This window comes from Papaver somniferum, chromosome 6 (genome assembly GCF_003573695.1).
Source record: "Papaver somniferum cultivar HN1 chromosome 6, ASM357369v1, whole genome shotgun sequence".
In the NCBI taxonomy this organism is placed as follows: Eukaryota; Viridiplantae; Streptophyta; class Magnoliopsida; order Ranunculales; family Papaveraceae; genus Papaver; species Papaver somniferum.
Window position 1 is genome coordinate 58221549 of NC_039363.1, and position 19302 is coordinate 58240850.

Genomic DNA, 19302 nt, shown 5'->3' on the forward strand with positions numbered 1-19302 from the left:
GTGGAAACTTTTGGGAATCTCCATTAGACCCAGTCTAACCCGCTTATGTGTTGGTAAATTAGGCCTAGGGGTGAGCATTTTGTCCGGAATCCGTGGATTTGGCCTGGACAACCGTATTTATGCGGGTGGGTGTCCAGATCGTTCGCTAATGGGTCGGATGCGGATGAGATTTTTGAAATCCAACGGATTACAGATAGGGTCCAGGTGCAACTTTGAAAATCCGTTGGACATCCATACCCCTTAGATTACAAATTGGGATTTTTTTAGAAAACATGTGAAGTAGGTTTCAGATATGTTTACATTTTATCATGTTTTGACTTCTGGAATGGTAAAGATAAATTAACCGTCTTTAATACATGCATGTGCAGCGTTTTACCTGAGAAAACTTTCTCTGAGCGGTCGTGTCATGGTGATATCTTGTACTTGTGACAAAACAGTAACATGGTGTTGTGTTGTTTAATCATATATTGACTAATTATCCATTTTAAATGACCCGTGTATTGTTATTTTCCAGGTATAGATCGATGAAGTCACTTACGATGTCTTTATATGTTTATTTATTATAAACTTTAATTATAAAACAAATTCATTGGATTATCCGCATTAATCTATTCATTCGTGTGTCCAATCGGATGCAAATCCATTGGATGATAGATTGGATGTGGATAGTAGATTTAAAATCCGTAACGAATTGGATGGGACGTGGATAAGTTGAAAATCCAACCATCCTCACCCCTACTAGCCAGTTCCAAACCTGAGACGGTTCAACTGGAGCGTCCAAAGCCCAGCAAATGGGACTACACACGTTAATTCCCACTTTAATCCTCCCCTTGATCTTTCCTGTGCAGAGTCTGTAGACTGTTGTGTTCACTCACTCTTATCATTTTATCTGTTCCATTTTTTTTAACTTTCTTCCCTCCTTTTTGAATACCTTCACGGGACCCTTATTAAAAACCTAACAAACCACACAACAACACATATTATAACGTACGTTCCAAATTACCCCTTTTCTTTTTCATTTCCCCCCTCTCTCTCTTCGTAGAGAGTGTTTTTTTTTTTTGGTTCATTTGGGCGCTCCTAATTCTGCTTTCGCCGGCATACAAAATAATCCAAAAAAACTACTCTCTCTCTCTCTCTCTGATTTTCAAAATCAAAGAATTATTGCTGTTGATATATTATCAGCTAGGTTTAAGTTATAGTTTTTAAAAAGAGAGACAAAAATGTCCGAGGATGAGAAGTTATTGAAAGAGGCGAAGAAACTACCATGGGAAGATCGATTATTACATAAAAATTGGAAAGTTAGAAATGATGGAAATCTCGACCTTGCTGCTTTATGTGATTCCATTACCGATCCTAAAGATCCTCGTCTTAGAGATTTCGGTTAGTTCTTCAATTTTAAATTTTGAATTTCTAGGGCACAGATCGTGGATTATTTTGTTTTCTAAAATTTTGAGTCTAATAGATCTGTTTGTTTGAAATGCGTTGTCATAGTACATAGTTAATGGATCTCCGATGTTGTTTGTTGTTGTTATGATTAGGTCCATTGTTTAGAAAGACGGTTGCAGATTCAAATGCTCCTGTTCAAGAGAAAGCTTTAGATGCCCTAATCGCGTATTTAAAAGCTGCCGACGCCGATGTTGGGAGGTACTACAATACAATGAAGTGTTTTTTTAGTTGATATTGGTAACTTCTGTTTTTGTAATACATGCATTTAGGTTTTGAGCTGATATCTTATACTCTTTTGATATTGTTACAGGTATGCAAAAGAAGTGTGTGATGCAATTGTGGCAAAGTGCCTCACTGGTCGTCCTAAAACAGTGGAGAAGTCACAAGCAGTGTTTCTTCTTTGGGTGGAGTTGGAGGCCACTGACGTATTCCTGGTAAGAGTGTTGTTTCTAGTAGTGCTAACAGTGTCTTTTAAAAGTGATGAATTTCGTTGATTATGCAAACTTATAATTGAACTCTGTAACTTAATGCTAGTTTGTTATATTTAGTGATGTAAAGCCCCAAACTTTCCTTTTCCAAAATGTCTGTCGTATTTCTAATTTAAGTGGGACATTTCCCGTATCTTCGAGGGAAAAGTAGTAAATTGATGGTGGATTTGAAGATTTATGGTATTCATGATTCACTACATAGAGATTATAGATTCACAGTCACGGTAAACCCACATTACTTTTGAACATCTAGCATCTGAACTTGAATCTGATTCACCGGGGACCACATTGGGGGAAGCATAAGGATTTGGACCATGGATATCACTACTGAGTAGAGGGAGGCTCTTGCAGTATGTAACCAGGTCCTGACTTGGTGTATGATGTATCAATTTTATATTTGCATCTACAAATATCTTGAATTGTTTTGCTTAAGATGGAGATTCAGAGCTCGATTACTCTGTTGTTAAAACTCCCAGAAAGGAAGAGGAATTGCAATTGAAATAAACAAGTAGACGAGAGAACTTAATAGGTTTCAACATTAATACTCAGGATCAGCTTTTACTTGATTTCTTAACACAGCAACTTATACGGCATTTCCTATACAATAAAGTTCCTGTCATTTTTTTCCCGAAATCTGATTATTTCAGGTACTCATAGCAAAAGTGTTATGCTTGATTAGCTTATATCGAAGGACAACAAGCTTAAATGATGTTGAGTTATGATGAGTGAGGTTATGATTGTCTTCCTTCCTAGATTTAATGACAACTTTTCATTGTGGGTGTTAACTCATCCCACCTTTTTGGGTATACTTAAGAATCCTTCTAGCTGTATTCTAATATATTCAAGGTTCAAATACGTCTCCATGTATATGATTGTCTGACTTTGCTCTTCTCTGTTATGTCTAACTTTGCCCTTTTTGGAACATATAAATTTCTTACAAGGTATATTTAACTTTCAGGATTCGATGGAGAAAGCAATTAAGGCTAAAGTTGCTAAAGCAGTTGTTCCAGCTATTGATGTCATGTTTCAAGCTTTAAGGTCTGCACAGTGGTTATGTCTAAATTTCTTTATAATCTGTTTGAGATAAGTGAACTGAATTACTGTATTCTTTGCTTTTATTCAGCGACTTTGGGTCTAAAGTTGTCCCTCCTAAAAGAATTTTGAAGATGTTACCTGAACTTTTTGACCACCAAGATCAGAATGTCCGCGCGTCTTCTAAAGGACTGACACTTGAGCTGTGTCGTTGGATTGGAAAAGATCCAGTGAAGTCAATTTTGTTTGAAAAAATGCGCGACACCATGGTGGGTATAAATTTATGGCAGTTCTATTTTATTTTGTTTTTACACGAGTTTTATGGCAATTTTGATCTGTTACATGTGTTTATTTTTGCTGTTTTGTTAGTTTAATAGGTATACTTATATTTTATTAATTTGTTCTTTTAAGAAAAAAGAACTGGAGGCGGAGCTTGTCAATGTTACATCGGGAGCTAGGCCGACTAGAAAGATAAGGTGGTTTGCCATCTCACTCATAATGAGTGAATTTTATGGGATTCATTTTCTTAAGTTTTTAAAATCTGAAACCTATCATAATAATTTTGGGACTTTTTCTGGCTTGCTGGTTTGTGATTAGTTGTTATGCACGAATTTATCATGCTTATCTATTATCTAGTAGGCCTAATTCACTTTCTTGTTATTAGATCTGAGCAAGACAAGGAGCCAGAACCAGAAGCAGTGTCTGAAGTTGTTGGCACCGGACCTTCTGAAGAATCGGCTGCTGATGGTAATAAATTAACTTTATGGAATTTTTCAACTGGTTTAGCTTGGTCAGTGGTCTTGAATGCTCCCATTTTATCTTTGTGATTTTTTTATTTTTTTTCACAAACTTGTATTGATGCGTTTTCTGATGTTAATTCTTTTTTGTCAGTTCCCCAAGAAATAGATGAGTATGAACTTGTTGATCCTGTTGATATTCTTACTCCATTAGAGAAGTCCGGGTTCTGGGATGGAGTGGTTAGTGTTCTCTCATTACATTTAACACAGGTTATTGAAATTCCTTAAGCTTTTCTGCTCTTTCTTTTATATGCTTGGCCTTTTTCTATTTAATTTCAGAAAGCTACCAAGTGGTCAGAAAGGAAGGAGGCTGTGGCAGAGCTAACTAAGCTTGCTTCAACAAAAAGAATTGCTCCTGGTGATTTTAGTGAAGTTTGCCGTACCCTCAAGAAGGTTCCCTCTCTTACTTCATTTCTTAAAGGGTTGCTCTTTTGAGCATTGTCAATGTAAAAATTTCTGTTTGTATATATTTTCCCCGCACCTGTAGCAGGGGCGGAGCCAGCTTTTAGTAAATGGGTGGGCAGGTTACCAATCGACACATATTTTAGGGGATGCAAATGGGCTAAAATGCCAAAAATTTGGCTCAAGTTATCATAATTGGGCTTGGGAGCCAGTTGGGCTGGGTGGGCAATTGCACACCCACCCTTCCATGTGGCTCCGCCCCTGACCTGTAGTTATCCAAGTATCAGGCATTTTTATAAAAGATTTATGATAAAGTTATCTTGCTAGAATGACATTTGTGCGAGACTTGGCAAAACCTGTTTCTCCGCCTTGATGAGTATTGAGTCGGTGTGTCCCGTGTTCAGAATGAGCTGTTATATATTTTTCACTTGTTTAAATATCTCACTAGCATGACGCATTTATGAATATTGGGGATTGTTTTTATAATACACTTGGCTCTGTGTCAGTATTAAGCTACTAAGATGTATTTGGTTATTGATTAAAAGTAGGAGGTTTATTAAGTGTGTGTTTGCATTTGCAGCTTATTACCGATGTAAATATTGCTGTAGCAGTTGAAGCTATCCAAGCTATTGGAAACCTTGCAAGCGGACTACGAAATCATTTTTCTGGAAGCTCACGTTTCATTTTGCCAGTTTTGCTTGTGAGTATTTTCTTCCTTGAGACCATAGGTTTTCTCTTGCTGCAGATTGGGGGATTACTTTCATTCATGGAAATATGATTAATGTTCAATTTATGTTTTTGGTACAAATGCTCAACATAGGTGCACAGTTTTACTATTTCAATTGTGTAGAACTGTATCACAATTGCTTAGTTTGGTACTTTTGATTTTTAAGTTGTATAAAAAAGTTGAGTGACATTATTGTTCATATTTTAGTGCAACTGCAGCAAGTTAGAGTCTGTGAGACTATGTCTATTCCAGTGATGAGATACAAGGCTCCCTTTTCCAATCCTTGTTTCTGGTTTCCTTTAAAATGACAAATCCAATGCAAAGCCTGCTGGCTAAACCTTGGACAGTACTCTTTCCTGATTAGGCAATCTAAATACCTCACCCGCCTTAGACTCGAATGTTAGGCATACAACCTTCCAGTTTGTAGCTTTATTCTGTTAGTTATGGCTCTTGCAATGGTATTGGTGACCGCTGCTGCTTAGCAAAATTGCCTTTTACAAAATCGTTTTGTAGCCTATTTCTGTAAGATTTATCCACTTCTCTTTATTTCATCCAGGAAAAACTTAAAGAAAAGAAACCAACTGTAACAGAAGCTCTCAGTCAGACCCTCCAAGCTATGCACAAAGCTGGGTGCTTTACTCTTCCAGATGTTGTTGAAGGTAAGTTGTTAAAGTTGCTACTTTGCGTGTATGTTTTTCTTATTAGCTCATTGCTAACTGAACACTGCCAGCTAAACAGGATACAAGTGGTTGCTGATATTTTGCATTCAACGCTCAATATCTTGAACCCTTTGACCCATAGTATCTGCTTATGTCTGAGTCCAGCTGCCTGCCCCTTTTAATTATGTAGACACCCGAGGATGATTCATCCACTTCTTCTTGTGGAGATTGGATATTTTTTGGGGATGGTTGTTTTCAAATCTTGGAAACTAGTGACTTTGTTGAAGTGCAATATATTTAATGACGAGGTGCAATATATTTGTTCGTTTGACGTGAAATTGCTATTTCCAATTCCATGATAATAATGTGAAGTATTTATGTATTCCACAATTTAATTTAATAGGAGCTGTTTGTTTTATTGGTCACGAATCTTTCTTTTAACATGACTAGCTAAAGCTTTTGTCAACCATTAGATTTGTCCCTTTAAAAGTTTTTTCATGTGAAATTATAGTTTGATTGACTTTTGCATGAGCTGGACCTGAAGTATTTGAAGTTTGTTGTTGGTCTTTCTAGTTCTTGTATTCATTCATCGTAGTAATCATTTTCTACGGGCCTTTTCTAGTTCTGATATTTCAAGTCAACTTTTATTTTGACGGGTAACATTGAAATGCTATTTGATATTTTCAATAAATGTTTTGTTTTATGTGTCCATGCAGATGTTAAGACAGCTGTAAAAAACAAAGTTCCTCTTGTTCGTTCCTTAACTTTGAATTGGGTCACATTTTGTACTGAAACAAGCAACAAGGCTGTGGTTCTGAAATTGCACAAGGATTACGTTCCCATCTGTATGGAGGTCAGTTTGTTTTAAACTTTCTACATAATAGCATGTAGTCCAGATTCTTTCTTGGCTCAGCCTTGACAAAAGTATAAATTTCTGCATGTGAAATCTCACGATATAAGTAATCCTGTCAAATGTAGTGTCTGAATGACGGAACCCCAGATGTTAGAGATGCATCTTTTTCCGTGTTGGCAGCAATTGCTAAGGTTGGTACAGCTGTGTTTTGTTTCTTGTTTTTATTTTTCATTGTAAAAATCTGAAGCATTTTGGGGAACTGGAGAATGAAGCATGCAAATGATTATTATTTGAGCCTCCTGAGTTTCCTTTTGGTATCAGAATGTTTACATTGCTGCCTTGTTTTTACCCTTGCAGTCTGTTGGAATGAGACCTTTAGAAAGATCATTGGAAAAACTTGACGAGGTTAGGAAAAAGAAGCTTACCGAAATGATTGCGGGTTCAGAAGGTGGCCTTGTTCCTGCTACAGCCTCAGGTTTGGATGATTCTAATTTTATTTTTCTGCTGTTTGCTACTTTTGGTTGTTATTTTGTTTTCCTCATGAATTCTTGGATGCTTGCACTGCCTAACTTTTTTTTTGTTGTGATACGCCAGCTCCAGCATCAGGATCAGGTGGGGGCATCTCATCTTCAGAGGTTGGTTAAATTATTTTGGTTGGAGGTTCATTTTCTTATTGATTTGATGGTTTGAGTTTGTGATGATCATGCAGTTGTTATATTATGTATTATGTATCTCGTTTTTATTGTCTGTTGTCTACAAATTTTTGTTCCCTTGTCCGTGCTTTTGTTCTATGTATAACCTATATACTGCTGTTAATTATTAAATACTTACAATTTTATATTCGTTAACAGAAGTTCTGCTTTTTGTGCCAATGTTAGAGTGCTTTCATTGAGTTCTTTGAGCACAATTTTGCCGCTGCTTTGTTTTTGTTAAAGCTGCTTAGTTAAAACTAAAGATTCTCCACTGAACTACTATCTCTTTACAGACTGCAGTTGTTCGAAAATCAGCTGCAAGCATGCTGAGTGGGAAGAAACCGGTCGTTCAAGCTGCTGTTAGTATTTTCTTTTGATCAATTTGTCTTGTTATTATAAAATGTATTTATGACATTGCTGATAATAAGTTTACACGTAAATGCTTCATTTTTTTTCTTAGATTTTTCTTTTGCCACTTTCATGGTTTATTAGGCGGTTGCTAAGAAGAGTGGTTCAACGAAGCCGGGAGCCAGCAAGAGTGGAAGTGGACAGGCGAAACCCTCTGCAGTAGTTGAACATGAAGATGTTGAGGTAAAGCATCAATTAGACGTGTCCTAATTGCTGACTTGTGTTGCATAAAGGTGCCACTGTTTGTGATCCTAGAATTTGCAGCATTACAATTTGGTTGTGCGATGTTTTCAGCCTGCAGATATGAGTCTAGATGAAATTGAGAGCAGATTAGGTTCCCTGTTGCAAGCAGATACGATTTCTCAATTAAAGAGTAGTGTATGGAAGGAACGGCTGGAAGGTTTGATTTTTCTTTTGTTTATAATTTCTTTTGTGTTTTTGTGATCTCTAGACTTCATTCTATTTGGAGTCATTTATTTAGCAGCAATGCCGAATGCTTCAGTCTTTAATATGTATGTTAACTATGAAGGCTAAAGTTTGTAGTCCCAAGCTCGATCTATTATAGAGTTCTTGTGGTAAAGACATAATTGTCTTTTCACTTTTGCATTGCTCTGTTTCAATTTCTTAGAGATCTTAATGCAAATGTTGTAAAAATGGATTGTGCATCTTTTCTTTACTATTGATATGAATTATTTTAAATTTCTCGAGGCTATATTAAATTAATTACATCCGGATGCAGCAATTGTTGCTCTGAAAGAGCAAGTAGAAGGTCTTCAAGAACTTGACAAGTCAGCTGAGATTTTGATTCGTCTGCTGTGTAATATTCCTGGGTGGAATGAGAAAAATGTTCAGGTACTTTGTTTATTCCTTTTATATTTGGCCAAACAACATTTTGTTCATTTTTTTGGGATCACGACAAATTTTCATCTGCCTTCGTTTGTTTGTTGCAGGTTCAGCAACAGGTTATTGAAGTCATTACGCATATAGCTGCCACAGTATCAAAATTCCCAAAAAAATGTGTTGTGCTTTGCATTCTTGGTAAGTATTTGGCATTACATTATACTACCAGAAGGTGCATTTTGTAAATTTGGGCCTAAACTTATAGAGGGGACTAAATTTTGAGTTGATATTAAATCAACTTAACCAGCAATTGTGTTTTAGACTAAATTCTGAGAACCACTACTTGTGTTTCTTCGCCATAAACTTTCGTGCCTTGGAAACGAGGATACTCAATTTTTTATTGATATATTATCGTGTCAGACACCCTCGCAGCACTATGCTCAACGCTCGTAGACAGTTTAATAGGGTTGCACGTTATCATGCTAGATTTGGTACTTGCACAAAATTGTGATTGAATGTAACATGTAGTTACAAATCGATGTATTGCTTGCTAAATGCAATAATTCTAGTTCTAAAACACAGCTAATCAAAAATAAAGCATATAGTTACTTGGAAGTAATATGTATTATTATGGCCATGACGGCGTTCTGTTGTTCGTTGCTTGTTGGTTATGTATCTATTTGGATAGTTTCTCACTTTCTCTATGCTCCATTTTACGGCATGCAGTGGACTTGATATACTCACTGCTCTTTATTATCAGGTATAAGTGAGCGTGTAGCAGATATTAAGACCCGAGTCCATGCAATGAAGTGTCTTACTACTTTCTCAGAGGCAGTTGGTCCTGGATTTGTTTTTGAGAGAGTAAGTTAAACTGCCAGCTTGGATTAGCTGTAGTTATATATTAGCTCCCAACTGTTTACAGGAGGTGGATATCAGTATTTTGTTTCTCGACTTCATTTTTTATTTGCAAGAAATAGCAATTGTTTCCTTTGGTTATCCGTCTTCTGATTATAAATGCTTGCATTTTCTGCTCTTTGTAGCTGTATAAAATAATGAAAGACCACAAGAACCCTAAGGTTCTCAGTGAAGGAATTGCATGGATGGTATCTGCAGTCGAAGACTTTGGTGTTTTGCATTTAAAGTTAAAGGTGTGTCCATCTTTCTTTGCAACCATATGCTCTCATGACACTTCACAGATACACACAGTACCCCCTCTAATGATATGAATTCTTTTTGCAGGACTTGATTGATTTCTGTAAAGACACTGGACTGCAGTCAAGTACGGCTGCCACAAGAAATTCAACTATTAAGCTGATTGGTTCATTACATAAATTTGTTGGCCCAGGTGATCACTTTTTTTTTTCTCCTGTTGTGGCCTGTTATGATGTACAGTTTGTGATTATTAATTTTTCCGGCATTTTATCTTTTATTTGTTTTTGTGGCAGATATCAAAGGGTTTATGACTGATGTGAAGCCCGCACTTCTTAGCACACTCGAGGCAGAGTATGAAAAGAATCCATTCGAGGTATATAAGCTCATTGCTTAACTGTGTTTTTTCCTCTTAGTTCCCCGACATATTACCTCTTGCGCTTATTTTTTCCTCTTGCAACAGGGTGCTGCGGCTGCTCCTAAAAAAGCAGTGAAGGCAGTAGACTTGGCGTCATCTGCATCTACTGGTGGTTTAGATGGTCTACCTCGTGAGGATATTAGCGCAAAAATAACTCCTACTCTAATAAAGAACATGGGCAGCTCTGACTGGAAGGTAAATCATGTGTTCATAGTCATTTCACGTTGTGTTGAATTTGGTGTTGTAAAAGTTCGAACCATGAACTGAGGGATTGGACTTCCATTGAAGGGCACTGTGAATGGCTTTCCCTGCGAATCCTTTAGCTGAAGTTGACCTGACCCCTGCCCACCAAAATTTGTACCAGCTGTACCCCTTTTTTTTTTTTCATTTACTGGGACTTGTCGCTGTCCCATGGCCTTGACTACATAACTACATGGATATGTACCTGTCTGTTTCCTCCCGACGTGCAAACTTGCATGTGGCGATTATGAGGGTGGTACTGATTAAAACGTAAAAAAGATCATGATGTTAACCTGCTCCTATTTTGTTGTTTATTCAAGGTCCGTTTGGAATCGATTGAAGCAGTCAATAAGATTTTGGAAGAAGCCAATAAGCGCATACAACCTACTGGAACTGGTAGGACATTGTATTGCATTTGCATCTTACATGCCTTGTTGAACTTGGAAAGTGGTTGTTCAGTTAGATGATTTTGGTGGATATTTTGCATTGACACAGCTACACAATCATGTTTGGTGATAAATATTCTTTATCTAACTGTTGTTTTTGTTATGGAACCATCAGCAGAGTTATTTGCTGCTCTTAGAGGCCGGCTAAATGACAGTAACAAAAACTTAGTGATGACAACCTTGTCAACTGTTGGAGGGGTTGCATCTGCAATGGGCCTGGCAGTTGAAAAGGCTAGCAAGGTTTATTATTTAACTTCTTATAAATACGAGACTAATATTCTTTCCTCCTATTTTGGAGGTTTCCACATAACTTGAAAATTTTGGTTCGGTACAGGGTATTTTATCAGATGTTCTGAAATGCATTGGTGACAATAAAAAACACATGAGGGAATGCACTGTGAATGCCTTAGATGCCTGGTTTGCAGCTGTCCAACTTGATAAGATGGTAAATACTGCTGTCAATTTTTTGTTGTTCTTCTCTTGTGGCATCTTCAACTTGTTTGCTGTTTATTTAGTATTTTCATATGCTGGGTTTGTAGGTCCCATACATTGTTGGAGCTTTTGCTGAACCAAAGATAGGCGCGGAAGGCAAAAAAGATCTTTTTGATTGGTTATCAAAGCATCTTTCTGGAATGAACGAATCATCTGATGCTGTGCAACTATTGAAACCAGCTGCAATTGCTCTGACGGTATTATTGTATTAGAAATGCTTTGAGTTTTCAATTACCCTAGGTTGTATCCGAATATTTACCTCTGCCTGTGTGTGCATCATTTTAGGATAAATCATCAGAAGTTCGGAAAGCTGCAGAAGCATGTATTGTTGAAGTTGTCAGAGTTTCTGGACAAGAAGTAGTATGTGGCTAGAATTCTCAGATGTCTTGTTCTGTAAATTGTGCAAATATGATATTGGCAGTCTTGTCAATGGTACAGTCGATTGAACCTTTTTATTTCAGGTGACCAAGACATTGAGAGATATACGTGGACCTGCTGTAGCTCTGATTCTTGAACGACTCAACCCATCTGCAGCATTCCAAGGTGTGTTCTCACTCCCCTTCTTTTCTGTTTTTGACTTAGTTGCATGTTAGTGTGTTAAAGTGCTCTTTTTCCAGAAACATTTGAACCTGCAAAAGGAACTTCAACTGGTGGTGCATCAAAAAATAGTTCAAAGATTGGAAAATCTGCCTCGAATGCTCCAGGAGATCGTGGGAAGCATGCGAGCAAAGGCAGTTCTTTGGTATGTCATTAGGGCTGGGGAACCTCTACTTTGTTGGATAGCAATTGCTCATTCTTTCATTTTCCTTGAACAGAGAGCTGTTCCTGTTAAGGGTTCCAGGCCTGAATCCGTTGCTTCTGCTCACGATCTTGCCTTACAGTCTCAGGCTTTGTTCAATATCAAAGACTCAAACAAGGTATGTTTGGACTATTTATACTATGTGAAGGTGAACTTTCATATCATTGTGACCCGAAATATGTATCTGCAGGAAGAGAGGGAGAGAATGGTTGTACGCAGATTTAAATTTGAGGAACTTCGATTGGAGCAAATTCAAGATCTCGAGGTTTCCGTTTGGACATCTACAGACTCTTTATGTTTAGTGAAATTATCAAACTTTCTTTATCATCGTTAATGCTGTGAATATGAATTGAACCTTTGCTTCAGAACGATTTCATGAAATACTTCAGGGAAGACCTTCACAGACGACTTCTGAGCACAGACTTCAAAAAACAAGTTGATGGGCTTGAATTGTTACACAAGGTAGGCTTGTTTTTTTTTCTTTATTCATATCGAATACTGTTAGTTATAAGGGCCCTGTCAGATTTTCTGTTGGTTTTACAGACTCTTCCATCCAGTGCCAAGGATATGGTCGAACTTCTTGATATACTTTTGAAATGGTTTGTTCTGCGGTTCTGTGAGTCGAACACAACATGCTTGTTGAAGGTACTCCTCTAATACGTTCGATGTCATATTTAGTTTTTAAGGTTTTCAAATTCAGCATCCACTCGGTAACGGAAATGTTGGTTGTTCATCTTATAGTATCTGAATACATTAAAAATTTTCAAATAAAAACAGGTACTGGAGTTCTTACCTGAATTATTTGATGCACTGAAAGATGAGGGTTATCATCTGACTGAATCAGAAGCAGCAATTTTTCTTCCATGTCTAATGGAGAAGGTGTGATTTGTATAACTTAGCTTGGATGGCTTTTGTTATGGATTTATTAATGCAATATATTGTTAGCGTGACATCATTATTCCTTTTATTCAGCATCTTTTTTTAAAGAGGATCTAACCTTCTTAATTGCTATTCTTGGTTTTGTTTCTGTTTTCAGTCAGGACATAATATTGCTCAGGTGCGAGAAAAAATGCGAGAGCTGACAAAGCAAATTGCTTCCCTGTATTCTGCATCAAAGCTGTTTCCTTATATTTTGGAGGGTCTGCGCTCCAAAAACAACCGGTCTCGGATAGAATGTGTTGATCTCATTGGTTTCTTGATGGATGCTCATAGTGCCGAGGTAAGTTAATAGTCTTTAAAGGTGCTTAGTTCCTAGAGCTATTTCGCTTTTCCCTATAATTTTCTTTTAATATTATCAGTAGCGATCTCCTTACTTGAACTATTCACTCTAACCAGATAAGTGGTCAATTAAAATCTCTGCAACTTGTTGCGGCTCTGACGTCAGAACGAGATGGTGAACTTAGGAAAGCTGCTTTAAATACCATGGCAATTGCTTATAAAAATCTCGGTAAATGCCTATTCCAGTTTTCTTTAAGTAATTTTTTTTGAGGTTTAGTTATATTTTTTATGAACCTTTAGCTCATTATGTTTTTGCATTCCGAGCTGCTGATACTCAGAGTCTGCTTTATGTTTTATTATCTACCATCTTAGCCCATTTATATTAGTCTTAGATTCCATACTTTCATTTTGGAAAATCACACCTATTTCGGAGTTGGATGTGGTAGATTTGCACCCCCGATGTTGTTGTAATTGGTTGGTCATAACTATATAGATTTTTTTTTTTTGGTATAGGGGATGATGTTTGGAAATATGTTGGTAAGGTGTCAGATGCTCAAAAGAGCATGTTGGATGATAGATTTAAGTGGAAGGTTAGTAATCATACACCTGAACAGCTGCACTTTCTGTCCTCAAGTTCTGTTTTTTCTTTTTGTTATTAACTTTGTGGATATGCTGTGGTGTAGGCCCGAGAAATGGACAAGAGGAAAGAGGGAAAACCTGGCGAAGCTAGAGCAGCCTTGAGACGTTCTGTCAGGGATAACGGGTGTGTATTTGCTTTCCGTATTATTGCAATATTTTGCTGAAATACACGCATTGCAATTTTGTTAACTTTGCTAAGTCTAACCTGCATAACATGTATTTGGAACATAGAGATGTCAAATTATTTTCGTTACAAGAGGACCAAGTGGGAAACATAGGTAGCCTAGGTACCAAAATTCCGCGATATAGATATCTGAGAATACCATACCAGTAACTCAAGTTTTCATATGATATAATCGTATATATTTTTTCCCATACGGATTCCAGGGCAGATGTTGCAGAGCAGAGTGGAGAAATTCTGTCTCGATCAGTTTCAGGACAAGTTTTTGCTAGGTATTGAATACAATATGGACCAATAAAAGTTACTTACTTTCAGGCAACGCTGTAATTTATGGTCTTTCTTGTTCTGAAATTCTAATCCTATTCATCTGCAGGGAAAGCATTGTCCATGCCGATCCTCATGTGGACAGGCATATATCACCCCGTTCACTTGTAACTCCTAATGGACCAACGGACTGGAATGAAGCTTTGGATATTATATTATATGGTTCTCCTGAGCAGGTTTGTTTATGTCCTGATGCTCTTGAGAGATATGCTTTCCGTAATATCAACTATAGTCTTCATTTTTGCGGTTTCATGATAAGTATAGTTTAAATGTAATGTTAAAAGATGCTTCTGGTGACAACTCATTCTCGAATTTATTTCAGTTTCACTTTTAAGTAGAAAGTACACAGTAAAATTGATATTTGGGGATAATTCTGTTCACAGGCTTGTTAGATCGGCAATAATATGATATAGGAGTATGATCTTAATCTGCAGTTTCATTCTTGAACTCGACCTCTATGATCTCCAGACTCTTATTCTTTTAACTTTTTATTTTTCCATACTGGATGAGCTAAAGAAATGTCATGATTACGGGAGGACATGGTTTACGGTGTGGTTCATTTGTTTGTGAATCTAGTCATGTCTTTCCTGCCTCAAAGACTTCATTATGAAATGTTAACTGGCAAACCTTTGTTTTCTGTGAGACTAAACATATACCCGCCTCTGCTATAATGGGTGTCTTAGTTATGGAATTTTACACTACTTTGATTTGTGCAGTCTGTTGAAGGCATGAAAGTTGTTTGCCATGAGCTGGCAGTTGCAACAAATGATCCTGAAAGCCCTGCAATGGATGATCTTGTCAAAGACGCTGATAAACTTGTATCCTGCTTGGCGACTAAGGTTGCCAAGACCTTTAACTTTAGTCTGGCAGGGGCTTCTTCCCGATCATGTAAATATGTTCTGAACACACTCATGCAGGTATGCTTCTTATCCTGGGTTTAAATCTTTTTACCCCGTGTGAAAAGTTTCTGCTGTTTGGAGAGGCATACTTATTGGATATAACTTGCAGACGTTTCAGAACAAAAGACTTGCCCATGCGGTAAGAGAGAGTACCCTCGACAGTCTCATCACCGAGCTTCTTCTTTGGCTTTTAGATGAAAGGGTTCCATTGATGGATGACGGAAGCCAGCTTCTGAAAGCATTGAATGTGTTGATGCTAAAGATTCTGGTGAGGGGGTTGGGTTTGACATACATCTGGATTTGCATAAATATCATATCAGTTTTAAAACCTTCATCTTGAACCATTTGCTTTCACATACAGGATAATGCAGAAAGAACATCATCCTTTGTTGTGCTGATTAATTTATTGCGTCCTTTGGACCCTTCAAGATGGCCATCACCAGCGTCGACAGAGACCTTTGCTGCAAGGAATCATAAGTTCTCAGACCTAGTTGTTAAATGTCTGATCAAGTTGACCAAAGTAAATTTTGTCCCTGCTTTCCTTTCTTTAAGTTTGTCTTTTCACGTTTAGAGTTGCATGATCTTGTACAGTTTAGAGTTGCAAACGTTATATTCCTGACATAATTGGTTTAGTGTCTGATATATGATGGATGAAACTTCAATGATATTTAGGTTCTTCAGAGTACGATATATGATGTTGATCTTGACCGCATTCTTCAAAGCATCCATGTATATCTGCAAGGACTAGGGATGGAAGAAATCAGAAGAAGGTACCTGTTTAAATTGCTAGATGGTTGAAATTTTTGCCAATTTTTTTGAAGTAGAAGCCTCTTGTGTTTTATTTTTTATGCTTGACTTAATATGGATGTTAATATGCTACTGTATTTCGTGTTTAATACCAAACAGAGCTGGAGCTGACGACAAACCACTGAGAATGGTCAAAACTGTGTTACATGAACTAGTTAAGCTTCGTGGGACGGCAATTAAAGGTCATCTTTCTATGGTTCCAATCGACATGGAACCTCAACCCATCATTCTTGCTTACATTGACCTTAATCTTCAGGTACAATCTTTTTACTGTTTTGGGTAGGGTTCGCTACTTGAAGTTGTGTGTCAACCTCAAAGAAATCTAATTTGGTTACTCTACCAGACTCTTGCTGCAGCCAGGATGTTAACACCGTCAGGCCCTGTTGGCCAAACTCATTGGGGCGATTCTACGAACAATAGTCCTTCACCTGCTACAAATTCTTCTGATGCACAGCTTAAGGTTTCGTTAATTCTGTAACTTCTTCGTGATTAATTTGCTTTTGATAAACATTTCTATAGTTTCACTGATAATTTTTGTTATTTAACATAAATTGATATGAATTGACAGCAAGAACTTGCTGCAATATTTAAGAAGATTGGAGACAAGCAGACTTGCACTATTGGTTTGTATGAATTATACCGAATTACTCAACTATACCCCAAGGTACACTACTTTAATTACACTGGATCATCACTGCTGGGCTACTGGCTTAAGTTTTTTTTTTTTAATCTTTGTGATCGTTGGACTTGCTATAGTTAATTCTCATTTTTTGGGACCATGCCAGGTTGATATATTTTCCCAGCTTCAGAATGCGAGCGAGGCATTCCGGACATACATAAGAGAAGGGTTAGCTCAGGTATGCATAATTTTTTGTGGTGATCATTGTTTCCTGGCATTTCAAATATGGAAGTATTGATCAATATTGGTTGTCCTAATTGTCATCTTGCAGATGGAAAAGAATGCTGCTGCTGGAAGAACACCTTCAAGTGTACCAATGTCAACGCCTCCTCCAGTTGCCTTAAATCTTTCTTCTCCGAAGTATGCACCCCTATCACCATTACATACACAGTCCGTAAATGAGTCAAAATCTCTAAATGTGAGGCAAGACTCTCTACCACCTCCTCATATCGAGGATGTCAGGGCTGGCAATTTAAGAAGCACTATATCTGATCCTTCAGAGATGCGGCAAAATATGATGGATGACAGAAATGACAGATTTCAATCTGGAGGTTCTCTCCCTCACTCTCCTCCTTTCTCTCCCTCTCTCTCCCTCCTACTTAAGGCCTACTAAACAATGAAAATGGAATTCATTTTGCAGTATCAAGTGGGACACTGGATGCAATCAGAGAAAGAATGAAAAGCATTCAGTTGGCAGCTGCTTCAGGGAACCCAGACCCTGGGAACAGGCAATTTACGTATATGAATGGTAACAATATGACCCGCGGACTACATACTCAAGATCCCCACAGTGAGTCCGACCCGGTTGATCAACACGACTTCTCCGTCCATCAAACACCGGTTTTACCAATGGATGAAAAAGCATTATCTGGGCTCCAAGCCCGGATGGAGAGGCTTAAAAGTGGAACCCTGGAACCGTTATAGAGCCAGATAAATAGAACTGAAGAGAAAATTCTTGGTTCTGATGGGTCATCCTCCCCATGAGCTTGTCAGAAAGAAACTTAGCAAGCAGGAGCGAAATGAGACCTGCCGATTGGGGAAGAGTTTGTGCTTTTATTTGCAAATATAATTGATTCATATGTGGCAACATCTCTTTTGCTGCAGTGTTGTGAAAGAATTCTGAGGCTAGCAAAGGGTGCTTGGTAATATGTACGTGTCCCCTTCGTTGGGAGTTGTAGAGTAGTTGCAATAGTATGTACGCAGTCTATATCTGTTCACTGTTCTTGTTGCCCCCCCAATCGTGCTCAAGGATTAAGGACCAAGTTTTGTTAACTTACCCGTACATTTTGGAAGTTGTCGATATTTCTTGTAAATGTTTGAATCATAGAATGTCTTATGTAGTTTGATGCATTATTTTGTGTCGTTTAGAATCCAAAAATAAGCGTTGATCACATCTCTCTCTCGACAACAACTTCATTATATTTGATAGGTAAATATTTTACAACCTTTTCTTTGTTGTATTACAAACTCCAATAAAGACATTTACCAAAAGTCTCAAAGTTGATTACAAAACTAACGATCCACTCAAATTTGAAAATTAATTTCAATTAAATCAGAATAATCTTTTGTTTGTTATAGGGCTTATGGCACATAAATGCGCGGCCCAACTAGGTAGTTAGGGTGTTCCCATTGTTATATATAAGTGAAAACTACAGGGAGACCCATTTTCCCAGACTTTTCTACTATGAAACCCACGCTCAGAAAAACACAGCCGCGCACCCATTTTCTGGAAGAAAATTATTCTCAAACCCACAATTTCAAAAATTATGTTTTCGTCTGTTTTAATGGTCGAATTACACTTCTTCTTCAGTTCTTTTTCCTGTTCCTCCAACTGTGAAGTAATCGTTAAAATCTCTGGTGCGGGTTCAGGATTTGTCTCACAAGACCTTTATCTTCATGGGTTCTTTAGTGTTTCGCTCAAATTACCAGCAGATTATACAGCCGGGGTTGTCGTTGCCTTCGATGAAGAAATCAAGTTAGAACTGGAAGATGGTGATGCTGTTAATGTTTGTGATTAATCTCTTCTCTGTTGCTGCATCTAGGGTTTGAAATTGATGCTGCTACAGATCGAGAAAAAGAGAAGAGTTGCTCAGAAATTGAAGCTCGGATTCTGAATCTGCTTCTGAGATTCAGATGGAAATGGTGGTGAATTTTAGTTCAAAGCGGCGATTTGAGAAACAGATGATTAATAGAAAAATGGTGGTTCAGATGAATTTCAAGGGTTAGAAGATAATCTGTTGTTGTTGTGAATTGGGGGTTTTAAGTGAAGAAATATGAAATTGGGTTTAGTGTTTGAGCAGTTGAGGAAGAGAATAAACTGAGATGCTCATGTCACTGGATTCATCATTGTGTTGCTGTTGGTGATGACTTGTAACCGATAGTGCTGTCTCAATATCTCCAATAGTTGGACCTGAGTAGAAGCTGTGTTCTGGTGATTGTAGTTCAATTTGCAGGTCAATTTGGGTATCGAAATGATGGCTGCTGTTTGGTGAAGATGTCAGTGGAATTGAGATTTGTTCATGAGAAGAAGCAATGGGTTTTTGAGAGCACTTTGATTGCAACAAGAAAAAGGAGATGTGCCTGTGCTTTGGTGGTTTTGCAGCCGAGTTTGGAGCTGAACTGGGTTCGATTTGAGCTGATATTTCAGCAGTAAAATGTTGCTTCTAT

General features: G+C 37.6%; 1 protein-coding gene across 2 annotated transcripts; it reads left to right on the forward strand.

Annotated features, from left to right (window-relative positions):
- Positions 1–1052: 1052 nt before the first annotated feature.
- On the forward strand, positions 1053–18026 carry LOC113287665 (protein MOR1-like). 2 transcript variants are annotated; one of them, XM_026536481.1, is made up of 53 exons: positions 1053–1380; positions 1539–1644; positions 1757–1880; positions 2893–2972; positions 3058–3235; positions 3378–3442; positions 3631–3713; positions 3858–3943; positions 4043–4156; positions 4746–4865; positions 5449–5551; positions 6268–6404; positions 6530–6595; positions 6762–6879; positions 6999–7039; positions 7390–7455; positions 7589–7687; positions 7799–7904; positions 8244–8356; positions 8455–8542; positions 9105–9205; positions 9385–9492; positions 9584–9689; positions 9790–9869; positions 9957–10106; positions 10472–10547; positions 10713–10837; positions 10932–11042; positions 11137–11286; positions 11375–11449; positions 11551–11632; positions 11707–11831; positions 11905–12006; positions 12079–12153; positions 12255–12350; positions 12432–12533; positions 12666–12767; positions 12925–13107; positions 13224–13335; positions 13620–13696; positions 13790–13869; positions 14133–14198; positions 14300–14426; positions 14967–15167; positions 15259–15417; positions 15511–15669; positions 15822–15919; positions 16056–16212; positions 16300–16416; positions 16525–16620; positions 16742–16813; positions 16907–17186; positions 17276–18026. In XM_026536481.1, the coding sequence occupies exons 1-53, from the start codon at positions 1221–1223 to the stop codon at positions 17557–17559; spliced, it is 6087 nt and encodes a 2028-aa protein (XP_026392266.1). In that variant the 5' UTR covers positions 1053–1220; the 3' UTR covers positions 17560–18026. The 2 variants fall into 2 exon arrangements, with proteins under 2 accessions (XP_026392266.1, XP_026392267.1); XM_026536482.1 differs by having other exon boundaries at positions 10716–10837.
- The last annotated feature ends 1276 nt before the right edge of the window (positions 18027–19302 follow it).

Coding starts and splice junctions, on each gene's coding strand:
- LOC113287665 (XM_026536481.1), top strand. CDS start 1,221: ATGTCCGAGGATGAGAAGTTATTGAAAGAGGCGAAGAAACTACCATGG. Junction 3,714..3,857: donor TGAAGAATCGGCTGCTGATG/GTAATAAATTAA, acceptor CTTTTTTGTCAG/TTCCCCAAGAAATAGATGAG. Junction 12,154..12,254: donor AGCAAATTCAAGATCTCGAG/GTTTCCGTTTGG, acceptor CCTTTGCTTCAG/AACGATTTCATGAAATACTT.